Source organism: Paramacrobiotus metropolitanus, unplaced genomic scaffold, assembly GCF_019649055.1.
Source record: "Paramacrobiotus metropolitanus isolate TYO unplaced genomic scaffold, Prichtersi_v1.0 Parri_scaffold0000134, whole genome shotgun sequence".
Classification (NCBI taxonomy): Eukaryota; Metazoa; Tardigrada; class Eutardigrada; order Parachela; family Macrobiotidae; genus Paramacrobiotus; species Paramacrobiotus metropolitanus.
In genome coordinates this window covers 164,926-185,174 of record NW_026570354.1, presented here as the reverse complement: position 1 = coordinate 185,174, position 20,249 = coordinate 164,926, and the positions used below count along the sequence as shown (strand labels likewise).

At 44.7% G+C, this 20,249-nt stretch overlaps 2 protein-coding genes and 2 long non-coding RNA genes across 9 annotated transcripts; 2 read left to right on the top strand and 2 right to left on the bottom strand.

The window, feature by feature from the left end:
- Positions 1-1,899: 1,899 nt before the first annotated feature.
- LOC129598989 (kazal-type serine protease inhibitor domain-containing protein 1-like) lies at positions 1,900-6,851 on the bottom strand. 4 transcript variants are annotated; one of them, XM_055497097.1, is made up of 6 exons: positions 6,686-6,851; positions 5,951-6,333; positions 3,324-3,586; positions 3,089-3,135; positions 2,686-3,004; positions 1,900-2,480 (listed from the first exon to the last, which is right to left on the bottom strand). In XM_055497097.1, exons 4-6 carry the CDS (start codon positions 3,119-3,121, stop codon positions 2,191-2,193), a joined length of 642 nt encoding a protein of 213 aa, XP_055353072.1. In that variant the 5' UTR covers positions 3,122-3,135; positions 3,324-3,586; positions 5,951-6,333; positions 6,686-6,851; the 3' UTR covers positions 1,900-2,190. The 4 variants fall into 4 exon arrangements, with proteins under 4 accessions (XP_055353072.1, XP_055353073.1, XP_055353074.1 ...); XM_055497098.1 differs by having other exon boundaries at positions 6,691-6,851; XM_055497099.1 differs by lacking the exon at positions 6,686-6,851 and having other exon boundaries at positions 2,686-2,801; positions 2,858-3,004; positions 5,951-6,562.
- Positions 5,766-14,953, top strand: LOC129598991 (uncharacterized). Of its 3 annotated transcripts, XR_008691846.1 has the most exons (9): positions 5,766-6,341; positions 8,030-8,298; positions 8,480-8,966; positions 9,057-9,076; positions 9,300-9,451; positions 13,651-14,196; positions 14,290-14,309; positions 14,624-14,749; positions 14,830-14,953. It is a non-coding gene; the product is annotated as an uncharacterized LOC129598991 (long non-coding RNA). The 3 variants fall into 3 exon arrangements; XR_008691847.1 differs by lacking the exons at positions 13,651-14,196; positions 14,290-14,309; positions 14,624-14,749; positions 14,830-14,953 and adding an exon at positions 11,171-11,618; XR_008691845.1 differs by lacking the exons at positions 13,651-14,196; positions 14,290-14,309; positions 14,624-14,749; positions 14,830-14,953 and having other exon boundaries at positions 9,300-9,743.
- LOC129598990 (uncharacterized) lies at positions 10,691-12,444 on the bottom strand. Its single transcript, XM_055497100.1, has 3 exons — positions 12,051-12,444; positions 11,187-11,432; positions 10,691-10,932 (listed from the first exon to the last, which is right to left on the bottom strand). The coding sequence occupies exons 1-3, from the start codon at positions 12,235-12,237 to the stop codon at positions 10,808-10,810; spliced, it is 558 nt and encodes a 185-aa protein (XP_055353075.1). The 5' UTR covers positions 12,238-12,444; the 3' UTR covers positions 10,691-10,807.
- Positions 14,954-16,001: 1,048 nt separating the features above from the next.
- On the top strand, positions 16,002-20,132 carry LOC129598992 (uncharacterized). Its single transcript, XR_008691848.1, has 3 exons — positions 16,002-16,497; positions 16,801-17,662; positions 18,650-20,132. It is a non-coding gene; the product is annotated as an uncharacterized LOC129598992 (long non-coding RNA).
- Positions 20,133-20,249: the final 117 nt, after the last annotated feature.

Below are 20,249 nucleotides of genomic sequence, written 5' to 3'. Positions count from 1 at the left end.
TGATTTTACGACGTTCAGAGTCAGACCTCGCGGAACCATTAAGCCCCGCTGTCGGCCGTCGAAAGAAAGGCGCCATGAACGGTTCAATCAGACAGCCCAAACGTCATCGCAACCAGTCCAAGCCACGCCCCAGCCTGCCGACACACCGATTCCCGCTTACTCAAACAGTCCCTCCGCAGAAAGGAACGATATGAGCATGGCGAAAACAAGCGGCTCGAATTTGCAGCTAAGACTCCTTAACGCATGGACCTATCTGCTGCTCAATTTAATTTCCTCAGAAAGGCGGCCTAGAACTTCCTGCAGAGTTGGATCTGTACCAAAATAACGACCTGTGCTTCGCAAGGCCACGTTTCCACATGCGGATGCATGGAGAAAACCTTGTGCAGTCCACGTTTACCGGTTTAACGGATTGTTTAACGCACCACTATGTTTGCGCATTGTACAGCTGTGACATCCCCGGTCTTGTCCGGATCTACTATTCAACGGGTCAAATGCCCAGACCTGCTGAAACTACAGTGGCATTTCCTGTTTGCCCATCTGGCATCTGGACAGCAAGGGTCAGATCAGCATCGAGTACGACCCAGTTTACGGGCAATCACCTGGAGGAAATAAGTGCCTAGTATGACTGTATACTCGTTTTGCCTATGACCTGTTATTGGGCAAGCAGATTCAAAACGCCAACTACGCCCGGGAGGACGAACTGCGCCACTGGTTTTTAACCATGATCGAAACCGGCACATTGGCGCCTCCTCCCAGATCGCGGGGTCGTAATCCGTGAATGTAAACCACGCTGAGAGGTCATAACTGCACAGCAAAAGCAGCAGATACGGTGGAAGTACGCCGGCGGTTGCATCTGCCCAGCGGATACAGATCAGTTTCGCTGTGAATATTGCTCTGTTACTAAACGATACAATAACTGTCGGTTCTGTTTCTTAAATTCACCATCTCAAGAAATGATGAATTCGACGTACGTAGACGTATGTTCGAGAAATGAACTGAAAAACCGTACAATTTCCAGTTTTTGCCATAACTAGTGGTCGAAAGTATTCTGCAAGATATTCTCTCGCAGTCTACTGTAAGATAATCATGATTCCAGTCTATTCTGTTAGTACTAATTAAATTTCAAAGAAATCGAAATCCAGAAAAGTCACGTTTAAATTCCGAATATTCGGATTTTATTTTACCGCAGTTTAAATTTCGAATACTCGAATTATATTGCCCCATTTTGAATTTCGAGTAATCGGAATTCAAATTGCGGCCTTTTAAATTTCAAATATTGTATTTGAAAATCTAAAAAAATATATTTAGATTACTTGGAATTGCAAATACTTGAATTTGAATTCCGAGTACTCGGAATTGGTATCGGAATTCTTTCGCATGCAATTTCGAGCACTTGCGGCAACACTACTTGCTACTACTGTCCAGTGTACAGAGCCGTGTAGGTGAGTGATTGACAGAACTAGCATCAGTGTCCAGTGAACACAGATAATTGAGTGACTGACCGAACTACTACTGTCCGGTGCACGGAATCGGATAAATGATTTAGTGACAGGACTAGCACCAGTGCCGCTGAATAGAGCTTGCTAGATGAGTGAATGACTGAGTGACACAATTACCGCTACTGTCCAGTTTATTCGTATAAACAAAGCATTTGTAGAAAAAAATGGAATGCGTCGGAGTGAAAATGATAAACTGATTTTTAATAAAAATTCCGTTTCTACGCTTTCACAATTTACCCATTATGCTTTGCCGAATGTAAGATGCTAACTACTTGATAAACTAATCCAAAACCTGCGAATGGAGTTATGAACCGACCGCAGACCACAGGCAACGCGGAGGCGAAGCCGAAGCTGTTTCTTGTTTATATATTAGCGTGTCACTACCTTGAACCGCTAAATCTCCAAAACAAAACGGACAGACTGCCAATCACGATCCGGAAAACAAACCACCAGATAGTGAGGCCTTGTAAGTTCTACATAAACCAGTGACAGTCGGCAAAACGGCCACAACATCAGCAGCTGCGGCAACGAACAACACAGCTGTTACTGCAGAAGCCACGCTTCACCGGCGAGTTAAGCAGCAGTATAGCCTAACGGTCAGACAACAATGAAGAGCCCAGAAAAGCGTGCTGCATTTAAATTATCCCTGCGTATAACCTTCTGCGAGTGCCGCATATACTGTCTTTTCAGCTTAATCCCCCAAAGCGCCCCATGGCGAGCGGCGCTCGCGCGTGGTGCCCATGAGGTTGGGGTGGAGGCGGGAGTCCTTGGGGGGCGGGATCTGGCCCTCGGCGGGGATCTGTTGGCCCTTGCGGTAGATCTTGACGGCGGCGTGGATGTCCTTCTGGCCCAGGTCGTTCTTGGCGATGCAGCGGTAGTTGCCTTCGTCCGTGCGCTTCGCCGACTGGATCAGCAGCCAGCTGGTCACCTCGAACTTCTCCGGCCCGCCACGCAACTGCACCGAGAAGTGCTCGTCGTCGCCTATTAATAAATCAACATGACTGTTTACTCACATACAGCGAAAGGTTACGGAAACAACAATGTTTACAGGCACCATGGTTTCGATGAAAGCGTCCTAGGCAGAATATACTAATTATCGCGCTTAATTATTTGTGGTATCGTTGAGATTAGGTATAAAGCACAAAACAAAGCGGCGCCGATCAAAGAAGTCGGACATATTCATTACCTCCTTTGCAGGGTCCTATCCGGTGGAGCATGATGCGCTGCTTCTCTCGTCGGCGTTCTGCACCTATTGGCTGCCGCAAAATTCTGCCGCAAAAAAAGGCATCGTCTGCTCCTAACCTGGTTACATAAGGCGTTATTTGAAGGATTGCAAGCATTTCAATAATCAAACTTGCAAATAATAAGCCACAGGTCGGTTTCTGTGAAAGTGATGAGGTTTTAATCTTCGGACTCCTCATCGCCCTCTTCCTCTGGTTTTTTCTTCTTTTTGGCTTGCTGCTGCTTCCAGTACCAGTATCCTCCGCGGCAGCGCCCGCAACAACCTGCAGCGAAAAAGTTTGTGCTTGCCAGTTGTTTTCGGCAAAACGAAAACAAAGTCGATTTGCCGGTTAACGATTAATGCTCACCGTAACGCCTGCGATTATGCCGACGTACATCATCGTACTGTCGCCGCCTGCAATGAACGAAACACTACCGGGTAGCGTGCAAAAATTCTCAGCCTTAGACGTTTAAGATACGATATAACGATTACTGGGAAAACCGACAGGAAATCTAGCGACAGTACCATGCGAAACAATTGGTTGGTACAGTACGGTCACGTTCAAAATCTTGGCCGAACCTAGACAAAGCCTGCATCCTCACCTGCTGCAGCGTCCTCATCGGAGGTCCCATTGCCAGCTGCTCCCACTCCCGTTTTCTGTCCGGACCCAGCAGCACCACCCGCACCGGAACCTTTCACACCGCCGCTGCCGCTGACGCTGCCGTCGCCCTGACCGCCTGACGTCCCATCCCCGCCGGCTCCACCACTGCCGCCACTGCCGCCACTGCCGTCTCCCGTGCCGGAACGGTGGAACCATCACCGCTACCACCACCGCCACCACCGCTTCCTCCTGGGCCAGGTGTCCCTGTCAACAAGGAATGATGCACTTACAAGCCAAGCGGAGAAATTCGATTGCGCTGCTCTACGTGATTACCGATTGCGTCAGTGCCGCCCGTGCTAACGTAATTATTGGGATTATTGGGAGGAGCAGCAGTCACTGTCTTGGTAGAACTAGGTGCTGTATGTAACGACAACAAAAGTGTCAATGCAGTTCGTACTCCAGGTTGGAAATGCTTTTTGTAATTGTCTGTGTGGATGTAACGATAAAGTTGCCGTATTATAAAGGTCACCGCGGAATGCAGAATGCAAGCAGCGCAAACACTTGTGTATTAAAAATGCTGGTAAAAGCCATCGTCTAAGGCCACCACTGGGTCTCGCAACCTACCCTTTAATAACACCATTCATACCTAACAATCATATTTTTATGCACAACCGCAACGCGTCTACAGAGGAAGTGTGTCGCAGAAGTACAGATACGCACGTTGGTTGGTGTATGGGTTAGGAAAGTGCGCCCGTTTCGACTTTATTGCTTAATCAGTGGAAGCCAAGTTTCCGTACGAGGAAAGCGTCCGTGCTGTCAAAATAGAGCTCTTAAACCTCGCTCACATGAAACTCACAGGGAGACAATAAGCCCGCAGTGTTAGACCAAGACTGTGCCGTTGCTTAAATTACAATTTCTAATTTCTTTAGGTTTCGCCCTTGACAAGCTTTAATACCATTGCAATTTTATTTACATATTATACCATTCGATAGCACTAGTTTCGTAAATTATTTAACCAAGTGTGTTAGCTAACCTAGAGAAAGTTTTACTTCCTTTACATATTAGATCTAGGGAACAGATCTTGCTACAACGTCTATCGACAAGCGACGACAACGAACTGGAGAGGTATGCGACACCACAATACCTCTTTAGGCTGTCTTTATCAACCCTATGTTTCGTGACACTTTCGTCGTAGTGCTCGTCCTGCATTGCGTGGCGTGCTGCGTGGCACAGTGGCAGTATTGGTTGCACACTTTTTTATTAAGCGTTCTGTTGATCTAAATCAACAGACACAAGAGGTCAGATTTTAGTCAACGGCAGCTGAGAATGTATTTTGGGACGGTTAGCTAACGGCGACGGTTTTTGCGGTGGTAAAGGCAAAGCCAAAAGTATACTTGGCCGAACCGTTAATGAGTAACCAAAGCCGGCTAATATAACGAGTACATATTACTGCTTTATTGATAACCTTGTTATTTTTTAGAAACGATGAAATGAAAAATTAACAGATTAAAATTACCATGAACAATCTGACCAGTTTGGGTACTTTCATGCCGCTTATTACTTACTTGTCTTCGACAGTCTGTCCGCTGTTCTTTATCGATTATCAAAGAGCGACGAGTAGCCTGAGTGTGCCTGAATTCGAACGCCTGATTACGAGTAATACTCGTACCACGGTGTAAAGGGTAGAACCTACCTATCTATCCACCTTGCTCGTACAGTAATACGAGTATTGTATACTAGGCGCCGGAGACTATAATGTTACGGCTCCGTAGTACTGTGGTAGTACTACAACTGCAAAAGGCGAGTTTTCTTTGAATCCGTAATTGGACGTTACCAGCTTCTGCACCGGTTTGTGTAACACAAAGTCAAAAGAAAAAATATGTACAGCGTCGGGAACTACTGCATTTCTGGAGTGCGCCATCTCATAATCTCTATCTCCGTAGAAAAGCCGGCACTGGCAGTAATTGCGGACCCACGATTCAGTAATGGATTCCCATTCCCATTCTTGATGATTTTTTCCTTTATCGATTTTCACCTCCTCTGTTCTTTTAATGCTTTGGTGTAATGGTTCAATGCTTTAATGGAAGTGGCCCGGTACATGATACCAAATTTTTGTACATGCACGAAAACGAGCACTTTCGCTCACGCCCAAACTAGCTTCTTTGCTTTAATTGTTTTATGACTTTCTGCAGTCAGATAATTTGTCTAGGCCACTGTAGAAGCAGAAACCGTTTGTGCGCACAACATCCGGTTAAGGAGTTATGAATGTAAGAATTTTCCAAAAAGTTTAAATGCATCCCAGTGAACCCAAAGCCTTATTAGCAGTCGAATAAATCGATCCTTTAAACTCCGCCCTTAAACTTTGCATGGAAACGCGCACATGTGCACAAAGATCGTCTTTTCACATGAATTACGGTTATGTCATTATTTCGATGGGGGGGGGGGGAGAAATGTTCAGATAGAAGTAATGCGTAATTAAGATCTAATCTATGTTGCAAGCTCTTGTTGTGATTTGGGTGTATGTGTTTATTACAGAATGGTTGTTATATTATGTTTTCTTGTGATATTTCTTAAAAAGCTTGGCCACTTGCAGTACGGTTAATAATGCGAGTGTTTCTGGGGGCTTACGTCTAGGAGGAGGCGATTGCGGAATTGGTCGGGTATTCCAGTCGGCGGGCGCGGCGGTCTTTCCGGGGACAAAGTTGTATACGCGCAAATCGATACCCTCATGATCACCGGGCACGTGCCAAGCCAAACACGGCGTCAACAGCAATAAGCATCCCACACTGCGCCACGATCGTGTTGACACAAGAAGGTATAGGGAGGCCAAGCCCATTAATTGATGCTACCTACTATCGCGATTAAACATTCGCTCCCAGTTGCGTTCTTGCGCTGTCAATGTTGCATTATAAGAGTATGACGCAAAAATGGAGGTTGAAAGGACTGATCAGCAACTGTCGTTCCTTAATGCCGAGCATCGGGTCACATCACTGTCACATCATCCCAAGATTCTAATAAGGTATTTCTAATTATTTCATTAATTCGGAGGCAACAGGCCCGCCGCTGTACGTCTGCTGCACACTGGTAATTCAAGAAAAATGTTGTCAAAATTCTTTGCGTTTCTTATCTCGGTTGCACATTCAGTTCTTCAAAATGAATTGTTAACTAGTTTGCAGTTTGCTCAGGGTAAGGTCAAGGACTCTAGGAAAAGCCTAACTATGAAGCACAGCAGCCCTTAAGTTTTTATTTGCTGACCTTTGGGTCATTTGTGCTCTGCCAACGAAACCTTCAATTTTTAAATCTTTTTCTTGCTGCTTTACTAAACTAAATTTATGGCTGTTCTTCAAGGTTGAATCTCGTTACCTTACAGACAGTGCTAATGATACCGATCACTGGTTGTAATTCGATCACTGCTTATTCCGCCATGAGAACGATTCTGTACATCAGCCCGTACCGTTGCGAAAGTATCCTACAGAAATGATCATTAAATACGTGTTATGACGCTATTACTGACTTATATTAATTTGGCATAATATTATTTGCGTTGTACATATATTTACGTAATGAGACGTTTTGGCCCATGTGTCACTGTTTATTATTAAATTTATAGTATGACACTGAGAACAGTTTCTGCTGCATATTACTGCTGCTGCTGCTGCATTCACATGCAAAACGCCAGGAAAGTACAATACTTAAGCTTGAACTATAATATGCTGTAGTTCATTTAAGCAGTAACACAGCCGTTCAATAAGTGTTCTTCTTAATTCAGCGCTTGTGAAAATATTTGCTGTTGCTAAACTACAAGATTTGTTCTAAATACGTATGTACTTACCTTAATAATGTTTCCTTGTCTGCATACTTACGTAGTTACGTGCGTATAATAACGTGCAATCCAAAATTTAATGGTTTTAACAAAATTTTACGGCACTAGATAATCGTGTAAGCAGAAGTACAGAGTACTGTACTGTAAAACGTCAAGTACCTGCCTGATAAAAATTCCTGTACATCGCTATTGTGGCAAAGCTACTTGCTCACTTTACTACTTGTAAGTACTAATTACGGTTTAATAATTTTATACTTTATTCAGGTTTTGATTTTTTGTTTTATTGTGTGCTGTTTATGAGGCCACGCTGTACATTCGTGCAGCATCAACAACAACAAGTTTGTCAGTTCTAAAACAAACTTGCAGTAGTTAAAATAAAATTTTGAGCCTAGCCTTACCATGGTTTATGATTATCTGTTACGTATTATACATGCTACATTATCTAGCTTTTTTTGTTACATTACTTAGTGTTTCTAGTTTCTTGTTTCTTGGTTCTTTGTTTTTGTTTCTTAGGTTTTTTGTGTTTTATCGGTTTGGTTTGGTGCTCCATTATCTAGATTACTGTATTTTTGGTTTGGCATTGTCAGGCTTTAGTAGTCAGCTGGCTTCAAAATCGGCAGTTAAACAATATAATTTTGGATTGTAAAAGGGCCCAGGTTACGGTTACAGTACAACTAATATCCCACAAAGTCTTAATACAGAGCAGTAAACAAACTTGTACAAGCAAATGCCCTTTACATTTAGAATCAAATAACCGATAAGTTACCGTAGTAGAATAATACAACGAAAAACAATGAAACAACAGCTGGCTTTAATTGCAGCAAATGGCTGTCTATTACTAACAATGCCTAATTATACGTATTTTGCGCAATATTTTATTGTAGCTGACTTCTTCTTTTTATGAGTGCTGTCTCAATGACGCTGCAGAAAGGAAGGGCAGTAAGCAGCCACATCCGCTATATTGGCTGTAGCAAAGCAAGCTATGTTTGTAAGATGCTGGACGAAGTGGGCCGGCATCGCGGCGCGCAACCGATGTGGAGACGAAGACGGATGCGGGCGACGCGGGCGGCGGGATGCTGTAGCTGAATGTGCTCCAGTTAAAACGGCGCAAACACAGTAGCGCAGACGCGACTGAAATGAGAGGAGAAGAGAGGTACCGGTACATGTAGATACATGTGTTGCATCTGCTGCAATATAATTATATAAATATCTTGCGAGGCATACTCATACGCATATAACCGTTTATAAATAGCCTGGTTCAAGAATCGACTGCGATATTATGTAGTACTGTACGTGCATATAATTCTAATTGTTAAAACTGAAAATTCTCCCAGCCTACTGCCTGCTGCCTATGGTAGCGCCACTGGCCACCGCAGACGTACGAGTACTCGGCCGCTACAGTTACAGTTCCAGTCGACCGCAGTGCATCATCGCCCTCTCAACCGCCGGCTCGTCCTCCTGCAGTTGGAGGAACCCATGGACATGCAGCGCGCCTGCCCGGTGTGCTTCTCCGATCCGCGGAAGGACATACCGCTCTCCGATGCCAGCCGCTACATGAATCGCCTTTATAGTGGACAGTGTGAGCTGTACGCACACACCGGCAACAGTTACTCCTTTACCTGGGATCCGCCGAATCCATATGCCCCTTCCAACGATTATTATTCAGGTATGCAGCACCACATTGAGCAACCACCGTGGGACATCCGTTCATGAACCGCCAAGCATGCGCAAGTCAATGTGCCGGCCAAGGCACGCTATCTCCACGGGCCGTCGCTACCGGGATTTTGTGCCGGCGGAGTTCCGCGAGCAAGGTGGTGCATGGTAAGAAACGCATTCAGTCGCGTTAGACCTTTCTTGATTTCCTGTTGAATTTGCCTCTGTGTTAATGCTGACTGTTTATTTGATTTTCAGCGCGGCTTTGGTTTTCCGCTGTAAGTATCATATTTCCCTTTACTCCTTTGCAGTGCACTGCGGCAAATTCTCTATGCATATATGTATTATATTTATACAAGAAACAGCCTCGGCTTCGCCTCCGCGTTTCTTGCGAACCCCAGTCTACGGCCGGTTTATTCAAAGGATTTCATTCAGTTTTCTTAAGTGTCCAAGTATTGTAACAAATTAAGGTTTTCTTAGATCTTTTATTCAGTTTCTTAGATTCCCGGTTCTTTAAAAGCGGTTTCTCTCCGCTGGATTGAATACTTCTGCATAAATGGAACTACTTGTTCCATCTGGCGTCCGACAGACCTCGGGGCGAAATGTCACAGTGGAATGTGATGTCCTAGCGACCAAATATCCCGCGACGAAAGGTGGGGAACAAGTTGAATTAAGAACTGGCGGCAAAGTGTCTTCGTAAACAAATATCTCGTGACTAGCTGCGGTGCTGCCGTTTATGTTGTGGCTTGCACCGTTTACAAGGCCTCACTATGTGGTGGTTTGTTTTCCGGATCGTGATTGGCAGTCTGTCTGTTTTGTTTTCGAGATTTAGCGGTTCAAGGTAGTGACACGCTAATATATAATACAAGAAACGGCTGCGGCTTTGCCTCCGCGTTTCTTGTGATCCACGGCCCGAATCAACGAAAAGCTCGGACTGCTCGGTTGCTCATTCATGCACCGTTTTGATCACTGGATAGTGATAATAGTTCGCTCACTCACTGAGGCAATCAGCGGTTTTGCTCACTAGTAAGTGTTGATAGTTCGGTAATTCGCTCTCTCAGTTAGCAATTTTGCTCACTGGACAGTGGACAGTAACGGTAGCTCGGTAACTCAGTCACTTCGCCAGTTAGCGACTCCGCTTCCTGGACAGACGCAGTGGTAGCTCCGTCACGCCCTTAGTCAATTAGCAATTTTGCTCGCCGGACAGTTGTGGTGGCTCATTAACTCAATTCGTGAATGTGCTCGATCGCTGGACGGTAGTGGTAGCTCGGTAACTCACTCGCTTTAAATAATAAATGCGGCTCTTTGCTTTTAGCAGTTGTTTAGAAGAGTGTCCTACCAAAATCGAACAGGCAGATAAACTTACCATACGAGTACTTAAGTGTAGCGCACTGTCCTTGTGGTTAAAGCCTACCGTTGTTTTACAAATGTGCTGACAACAAAAATCGATAGGTTGACTTTAAATTACTTTCTTAAATTTGTGGTTGATGTTGTACGAAAGTACTTAAGTTCAATTTATTCCGTTTAATTTGCGTATTAATTAATTGATAATTACGTATTGTATCCAGGCAAAATTTTTCTAAGTTTCAAGGTCACCTTGAACCTGGGTTGGATCGTTTTCGGCATCGTGCCGGCACGATTCTGATAGGACGTATTCAGAAACAAAAGCATGTGACGCAGTTCTGGACCCCGGCCGATCTAACTGTGGTACCGGTTTTTTTTAAAAGTTTTTGGTTTGTGAGATCTCCAGACTGTGGGGAGGCCGCGCGTAATACTGATCTTTTTCTTAATACATCTTTTTCTTATACTGATCTTTTTCTGATCTTCTTCATGTACTGTTGATTCGTTTTCACTACAATTTCATATGAAGTTTTATATTATGCAGTTGTATTTATTTACCTACCTACATTCATATCAGTGTTAGATACTGTACGTAGACACACAAGAGCGCGAACGAGTCCGTCACTGTTTTCTCTTGTGTACTGAACACAGCTCTACTTCGTAAGATATTAATTAACATATTTGCTCACTAAAAAAAACTGAGATAGATGCTTGGGTTGATTCTTCACGTTTGCGTTGACCGTAACTCCGGCCACTATGCCATTGCCCACATGCAGCATCGTCTGATCTCCGCCTGCAACATTTTCAGTTAGTGTGTTAGCGGTGGTCATTCCTGTGTATAACATTATGCGAAGGTTCAAAAGTCACAAGTGGAGGCCGTTGTGCAGTCAATCCTAGCGCAACAGTACAGTGACGGTAGCACAAGGAGACGGGTAGTTCCGGTTTCGGCGCGCTAACAAGTTGCCGGGAACGCCGTCAGAAATACCGCTTAAAGGTCAGCAGTGCGGTAACATTCGGTCGCTGTTACACAGTGCCAACACAACTTACCGCTGCCCGTGCCATCTGCATCCGCTGCGCCGGCTGATCCATCACCGGCTTTTTGTCCGGATCCCGCAGCACCGGCCGCGCCACTCCCTTTGTTGCTGCTACCACCATTCGCATTGGCGGAATCACCACCGTCCGAACCGGCGTCGCCGTTGCCACTTGCATCGGGTCCGGAGCCGGAACCGCTTCCATCACTTCCACCACCTCCGCTGCCTCCACTGCCGCTTCCACTCCCTTTCAGAGTTGTTTCTGCAAGCAGTCACGTAATTGGTAGCGTGCGTGTATTTCCGTCTGTTTCACTATGTAGATTACCAATTGAGCCACTTCCGCCAGTTGTGTCGGCGGCAAATGGCCTTCGAGGTTTCTGTGTGCAGCGAAACAGCTACCGTTACAAAAGCTTTGAACGAATGTATAGTATCTCGAACATGTCGGCACGAAGCCGCTCTTTGTAGATTTGCAGATCTTTAAATAACTGACGAAGAAAACTAAAACAAAAATTGTCAGCTGGGCAGTTATGGCCGCTCCCTGTACCAAAAGGTCACGGCAAGTCACAACCCCTGCAAATTTGCAGGAAACTAAAGCAAGAGACGCTCAAAACAGTTTCTAAATAAAAGCGACATTCCGTTGAACGTGTGCCAAAATAACGGTTAAGCTGGAACGCTTAATCTGCTGCATCGCTTGTTTGACCGCTTGGCTAGGTCTCTGTGCAAAAATCAGGCTCAAGGGGGTTGTTGATGTTGACTCGACAGGGGCGTGGTTTCTCGAATATTTGGTATTAACTTCGAGTTCCTCCTCGCATATGGTCGAAGGTTGCGAGCATGCGCTTTTGTGGAATTGTATTTTGAAGTTAATAGTTTATATACGTACCTGGCATGGGTGTTGGAGCTCCCGGTCGAGTTTCGTATGCCGACGGACTGTAGGTGGTCAGTGGATTATAGCGTACTTTAGAATCAGGTACATACCAGCTGTAGCAAGGCAATCCCACAGCCAGCAACAGCAATCCGTGTAACAGAATCAAGTTTAGCGATGGCGCGATGAAATACAGCACATCCATCAACTTCTACTGGTAACAGGTAATGGGATAATTAATATACTCGCTGTCCAGCGCGGGCTGCAGGATAATACTCTGAAGGGGATGAAAGATCTTACCACATCAGTGCACGGTGACAAGTGCATTCGCAATTTAACGGTTTATAGCGACTACATAAGTGTTAATTAAGTCTCTTTGGGACACTAACTCGGTGAGAGTAGTCAAGTATAGGGTTGCTACCACAACTGCCGCATTATACAGTAATACAGTATCAATAATATTGCACGGTTTGCACTGCTAATCAGTACGTACTTGTACGTGTAAGTACGAGTACTTACACTACTTCAGCGAATCTCTTCCTGTCACTGAGTACGTCCACCAAGGACATCCGCACTCGTAATGCTTCAATGATTGCTGCAGTATTAATTTTTTCACCTTTAATGTGGGCAAGTACTGTACATTCATTACACTGGTTACTCTCGCACTGTCACGCATGAAGTACTGTACTGAAATGCAGCTTTTAACCGGCACGAACAAGCCAAACGCAGTCATAATATTCATGACGCGATTGCGAAAACGAAAACGAAAACGATCAGTCAAGTCATGACGCGATTGCGAAAACAAGCTGCCAGCCGTGCCGAATTGAAGCTGCCTGGCGAAAATCTTTCGATTGGTCGGTTTAATTAGAAATGAAATAAACCGACCAATCGAAAGATTTTCGCCAGGCAGCTTCAATTCGGCACGGCTGGCAGCTTGTTTTCGCACATAGTCCAATATTATTATGCTTCCATAATTCCGTACTTCAGTGGTACTGTAATTGCTGCGCTACCAAGTCAAAACGACATTTTTTCGTTCGTTACGATTTCAGAAAAATTGGAAAATGAAATCAGGAATAAATCGCTTTCAGATAAAGATGGAAAGAGCGCAGTTACGCAGTACGCTATGGTATGTCACTATGTCGAAAGTAGGAAAGAAAGTCAGGCAATTGAGTCAGTTGACATCGGAAAATCTGCATAGCGTAACTGAGCGAAAATCACTTGTGTCTGGTTAGTTTAGTTTCACGGAAATTGAAGGCCCAAACACATTTGACTCAGTGCAGATTTATTTTAAACACAATTATCGACACGCTAGTAATTAAAGGAAGGCAAAATACGAAGAAATCGCACCGCTAAGAGACCAATACAGGCGAACTTGGATCGAGGTGAAGTTGCGCCGCCATCCAGTGTTAAGAAGCAGCCAAAGGGAGTAAATTGCACATTTGCTAATGTGTATCAGAATCGCCTCACGTACAAGCAGATAGCACCCTTTTACCGCTTTCCAAACGCGTAATGACCACCAAACTGACATGCTTGATGGTTTATACTAATTATCTGCTTTTGCACGCAAACAGGTTACCATCATATTCTCAATAGCGACTAATGCTGTTTCATTCTTCAGACGCAACTCACAAACGCGGAAAGCCGAATTGTACCTCGCCGGGAAATAGCCCTCTACGCCGCGTGATTCCACGCAAGTTTGGAGTCCCAACGATCACTACATCCCGGTCCCGGTGAAGCGACTCTTTTTCCAGGACGATGACCTTCATACGACCGATCGCTCCCCCGACCGGCGATTCGTCCTGCTGGAGCTGGAGCAGCCCACGGACATGCAGCGCGCCTGCCCGGTCTGTTTCTCCGATCCACGGAAAGACGCACCGCTCTCCGACGCCAGCCGCTATCTGAATCGCGCCTGCAGCGGGCAGTGTGATTTAACTGTACGGACACTCCGACATCGTCTGGTCCTTTAATTGGCCCGTCAACTCTCCTGCCAAAGACGTCGCAAATATTCCGCCCCACATACCCCAACCACCATGGGATATCCGCTCCTGTACCGACAAGCATATATATACCAATATACGGACGCCACCGTGCCGGCACGCTATCTCCAGGGACCGTCGCTGACGGGGTATTGTGCCGGTGGGTCTTCCGCGCAAGCATGGGCATGGTACGTAAAGCGCCAAAACTAGATTATTAACGTTTCTTGATTTCCTGTTTATTCTTACTTCGTACTAGTGATGGTTGTTTCTGTGATTTTTAGAAAGGAACTGCAGCGGCACTGTATGTATCGACATCGTCACATAGTACAAGTATCATGCATGTACACTGTACAGCAACACATAATTAGTGAGTGAATGGTTAGTGAGGGATTTACTCGGGATTTATACAAAATGTACGTTTTTTAGTACTACTTTTTATGAGAGTTACGTTAAGGCTTTTGAGTAGCGAGTTTCCCTTGATGAGTAATGCTAAAACTCGAAAATAGCTCTCGATAGGTAAGTAATCATTAGTAAGTACACGGGCCTGATTTATTTTTTGTTTAGCATTTTAATAGGCATATTATATCGTGCCTTATTTAGTGTCGGTTTATACAGTGAATAAAGATTTTGGCACCATTATTGAAGACGTTAATATCGACGTGTCCACATTGCGATGGATCCAGTGATCGAATATGGCAGTGCCACCAGTATTCCAAAGACAGTGTGCACCATGAGTGACTGGTAATCCAACAGAGCATGAGGCTAGGGCTTCTCCTAGCTTGATATCCCGTTAAATTTAAATAGAGTGCATTTGACAACAGGTCCAAACCATCCTAGCTAAATTCTGGACGGAGATATCGCGAAAATGCGAATATACTAGAAAAAAATACGATTGCAATTGGACCATTAAGGGAAGCAGTGGATCATCAAATAAGACGCAGGCAATTGTACTGCATATTATCAGCATCCTTGCAGTCTCAGGCATTGTGTCCCACTGAACTTTCATACAATAATTATCAACCACCTTACAATATTTAAATAGCAGTTAGGATGTGACAGTGCATACCGTTTAGTATCTCTGCTTCCGCTGCATACGGCATACTGAATTCCTTAGTGTCCCCGAATACCCCGAACAGCCGTTGTGAGCTCACTTGATATAAACCGAAAGGTCAGTGTGTTTGTGAAATAGAAAGCGCAGCCTCGAAACTCCGGTTTGCAGTTCATATCTGCGGATAGCAGGTGATCAGCCGAAACAGGCAGGTACCACCTTCAAAACCAACCGATCGAAATCTGGCATCGCCGTCAGGAAACAGTCAGGAAGCCTAGATGATAGCACACTTGTGACTTGGCCATCACAATATTGTCACCAGAACTGGAAGCACAGACAAGTAGGTCACGCCCACTGATTGGCATTTCGATTTTTTGCTGTTTTGCGCCATGCATTCACTGACGGTGTGTGTTACGTCCAGTTCTGTTTAATGCTGCAGTACTGCTACGCTAAATATGCAATTTCAGAAATTATTATCACCCACAGAAACCCACAGAAATGCAAAATTATAATTTCCCCATGATATTGGTAGTCACATAAAATTAATTATTATATTTATAATGTTTGGTATGCGCTTCCAGTAAAAATACGATTTTTGAAGAAAAACTCCGTTATTTTATTAATTTTTGGTTAAGGTGTCCATGTACATACGACCGGAAGTAAATTTTGCGCGGCGGTTTTATTGGTAGGCTTAATGAAACTTTATCAGCGCCTGAAACACTGTACTTACAGTACATATACAAAACATTATACAGTGCATAAGGAAGTATGATAAGTAAAGTACTTACAGTTACGGATACTTGCTGGCGAGTTTATAAAATTTCACGCAACTGATCGACTGACGGTTTTGTACGCACCTAATTATGTGTTGTTGCTAAGTACCTAATTATCTGTTAAAACAACACGTTATAAGCAAATAATAATTTATTTTCAGTGGCTAATATTAAATTACAAGCCTGGCCTTATCGTAACTTCTTACGCAGATACTGTATTTGAATAATTCATAATACGGACGTACATTGTTAATAATAATATTACATGTTTTGAATTCGCTGACACTGAAAACAGCTGTTTATGTGCGCTTTTTTTGGTCGGTTACGTTTGCCGTTTCTTCCCTGCTTTTTCAGGCTTTAATTGTCGAATGAAGGGCAAATGGCTTTTTAATACAGTAACTGTCAAGGCATAGTTATATTTTGTACAATATTTTACTGTAATTATTTTGCTCTGAATGTGTACTGTTTCATCGTCGACGCTGCAGAAGGAATGGCAGCCAGCAGCGCAGCCGTTCACTATGGGCTGTGGCACAAGCCGGCTATTTTTGTAAGATAATCGGAGAATGGGCCGGCAGCGCGGCGGCGGCGCGCAACGGATGCGATGTGGGGACGTTGAAGACGAAAGCGGGCGATGTAGGATACGTGTTATGCAGCTACGACGGATGCTGGTGAGGGCAGTCGAATGCGCTCCAGTTTAAAAACGGCGCAAACACTGTAACGCAGACGCGACTGGAATAATGAGAGGAGCAGAGAGGTGCATGTGGATACATGTGTTGCATCTGCTGCCGTATCTGTATATAAATATCCAGACATTTTCCTATAGCTAGGCTTTCCCATAACCGTTTATAAATAGCTTACCGGTTACTGCGGTTAGTGTAGTTCAAGAGACCGGCTGCGATATTATGCAGTACTATACGTGCATATAACAGTCATTATTATAATTACCGTACACCATGAAATTTTTATTGCAGCCTATGGCAGCGCAACTGGACACCACCGACGTACTGCACTGTACGCGGCCGTTACAGATTACAGTTGCAGTCGGCCGCAATGCATCATCGCTGGCTGTTTGTTCAAGCGCTTTGCGCTTGCCTGGTTGAGAAGTTGAGCGGCGTCTTGGAATTTGGCGCAGAGCAAAGTCAAACAGAGGAAGCAAGGCTAATCGCAGCCAGGCACATCTCTAACTCGGTCATGAGCGCTGGCTGTCGCGATCGGATCGGCAAGGAGCAGTTTAACTGTTGAATCTTCAATAAGGCAACTGTTGCTAGTCCGTTACTGGGAAACAGTCTTGTTTGGGAGGTGGAATATACATATATATACGCTGATTTCGTTTAACGCTTAAAATGGTGTGGCCGACGGTGGTGTTGGCCGTGTGCCTGGTGGGCGGCAGTTACGTGGCCGTCCACGCCCTGCAGTGTCCCAAGTGCGAGGAGGCCCAGTGCGCGCCGCTGGTGGGGAAGCAGTGTTTGGCGGGCGTGGTCAAGGACAGCTGCGGCGCGCTCAAAACCACTTCAAAACAACCTAAGACTTACAGAAATTCGTTGCCGGAGACCGTCAAGACCATGGTGCACCATGGTCCTCCAGCTTGGTGTCATTATCAATGCCACGTGGCGTTGATAATGACACCAAGCTGGAGGGCCTCCCCCGTCCAAGACGGTTTTCCGTTAGAGTTGCAGGAAGCCGGGCGGAAGAGACCAATGTCTACGAGAAAGCACGTCCTGTTGACACTGTACTGCGGGTCCAGCGCCCAGCCGCATCGGGGTGGTAAGGGCAGCGGAGGATACGGGATGGTGTCGTTGTCGATATGAAGATCCTTCGTCCCTTTTCATTTTGGTTAGAAAACGAGGCACGAACGTTTCCGTTTAACCGTAGTGCTTACTGCTTATAACGATCCCTTCTTATACACTACGAAGTAGGCCACCAGTACAGTAGGGCGTATTCATTGTTTAACGCGTAAGACGATGGAGACAAGCGCTCGCTATTCGCACCTAACCGTCAACCGTGTGTGGTTGCACTAAGGGCACTGCTCTTTTTTCCAAAGTGCGCCCGCTGCGGTCTCGCGAAGCTTCTCCTCGTACCATCGTACCGTTCGTACGTACCTATGATTAGGCGGGTCTCCAGTGTTTTATTTGGGAACTTAATATCCCGATAAATCCAACACGTGTTGCCACTGCCGGGGTGAACATTCCGATCAGTACTGGACGAAGTCAGGAAGAGAGTCAATAAGATGTTTGCTATGAGCCAAAGAGTTGTCATAATATATTATTATGACAACTCTTTGGCTCATAGCAAACAATTATAATGACGGACGAAATGGTTATAAGTAGTCCGAGTCGTAGTCAGTAGTCATAAGAGAGGTGGGACATAAGACTGCTAGTTCTGCGTACAAGAGCAAGAATGAGACGAAAAAAATAAAATAAACTTTACAGTCCACGGTGTTAGCTCAGCAGGTGTGGTAGTCATCAAAAAAGCAAGCAGTGTTTATTTCAAAATCACAAGCGGTAGGATAATTACACTGCTTGTTATACTGTACTTTCCCAGAACTGGGAAAGAATTCTGAACCGCGCAGTCATCTTTAACACAATTCATCTAGATGAACTGTGTTAAAGATGACTGCGCGGTTATATATATTAGCGTGACAACACAACTGATTACTTAAAATTTATTAATGCTCTAGAATTATGTAATATTTTTTATTTTATCGTTTTCTTTTTTATTAATTATTTTGTTACCTTCCTTAGTTGATCGTGCTTTTCTTGTGCTGATACTGGCCAGTTCGTAAGAAATAAGCAATCTTATTTTACTGTACCGAATTTCCAGCCTGTCCAGGCGTAGTTCACGCGGGATTCGGTGTGGGTTTGGCGTTGGAGGGAGGAAGTGGTTGGCATTTGCGCCTTCGGAGTAATACTACAGGCCATTAAGCCCGATTGTCGCAGCCAGAATGAGCTATCAGGTAAAGCCGAACAGCTCCTTAGTTTCACTTCGCTGTTTTTGCTCAGGTACTTGTAATGTACTTGGCTGGATACAGACTGTACTCGCTGTCGAGCTTCGTGATGCCCAAGCGTGCGTGACCTTTAACTATGGAGCAAAGCATTTAATGTACATAATAATGCGATTCATAACAAATTTGACAAATACAAATTCTCATTGCAAATACGTACCCATCCGATAACCACGCCGGCAAGGTGGCTTAACACTGCCGCTTTAACACTTCCGCTTCCTTTAAGACGACCGCTTTCTACTACTTAGTACGAGTAGGTCGTAATAGGCATTAACCCTAATTCAGCAGAGATACTCATTTTTGTTTTGACAAGATACATACTCTGTATAGCCGCTACAGAGAATTACTAGTACATCTAATAAGAACAGCCGAGCCCCGTTACGGGGTGATTGGTTAGCTCGCTGTTTTTCCAATAAACGTGACATTCGTAATTCTCGCCGGGATTGCAGACGTACTGGCAGTGTGTCATTTTGAAGCCAATAACTACAGAAATTTTGCAATGCGCCAAAAAGGGAAAAGAGCATGGGCTACGTAATACGCGAAGATGGTCGCACGTTAAGCGCCCTGTAATACCGTGGCCATCGGCATCGCCTCACAATTTAAAGAGCACATTACACTTGTTAATCAAGCATGCGTTCTTCTATTTGTAACCGCCATCAAAAGACTGTCACAAGGAACCAGGAAGCTCAGGATTTAATTGACAGTTCCACTCGTATATCACGTCTGTAGCCGGCAGAAAGGTGGACGGGTGGATGGTGGATGTTCAATGAAATCGCATCCACCAATCTGCCGACCTTCGGCAGATTGGTGGATGAGCCGTCCACCTTTCTGCCGGACCATATCCACCTTTGTGCCGAAGGTCGGCAGATTGGTGGACGAGCCATCCACCTTTCTGCCGGAGCACGTCCACCTTTTCTAAGGCATCCACCTTTCTGCCGAACCAACCGATCGGCGTCGATTGATGTGACAATGAAGCTATTGAGTGCAGTAAAGGCCCATTGTATGATCAATGTATGCGTAAGATTGTTTTGGTACGGATCCAGACTTCTACGATTTTGTTCGAATTTTGAAATGAATTTTAAAATTTCTGAAATACCATAAAGCAATGCAAAAAAAGTGTTTGGGAGTGCGCGACAGCGAAAGTTCCCATGGGTGTACATTAATTTGGTGCAATGTACCGGGCCAAATCCCTTAATCATTGGCTGGTATCTGCGTACAGTACAGGTAGCAATACGATTAGTACATAAAACGTTAGCATTACGTACTAAAGACCAGTATTAAATTTTAATAGCACGATAACAATATCAAGAGTTGGTTTCACTTAAACAAAACCACATTTAACACGTTTGCAACATTTAACACGTTTGCAGTATTAAATTTATTTTTTCAGTCTTCGTTAAAAAGGAAGCCATGTACAAT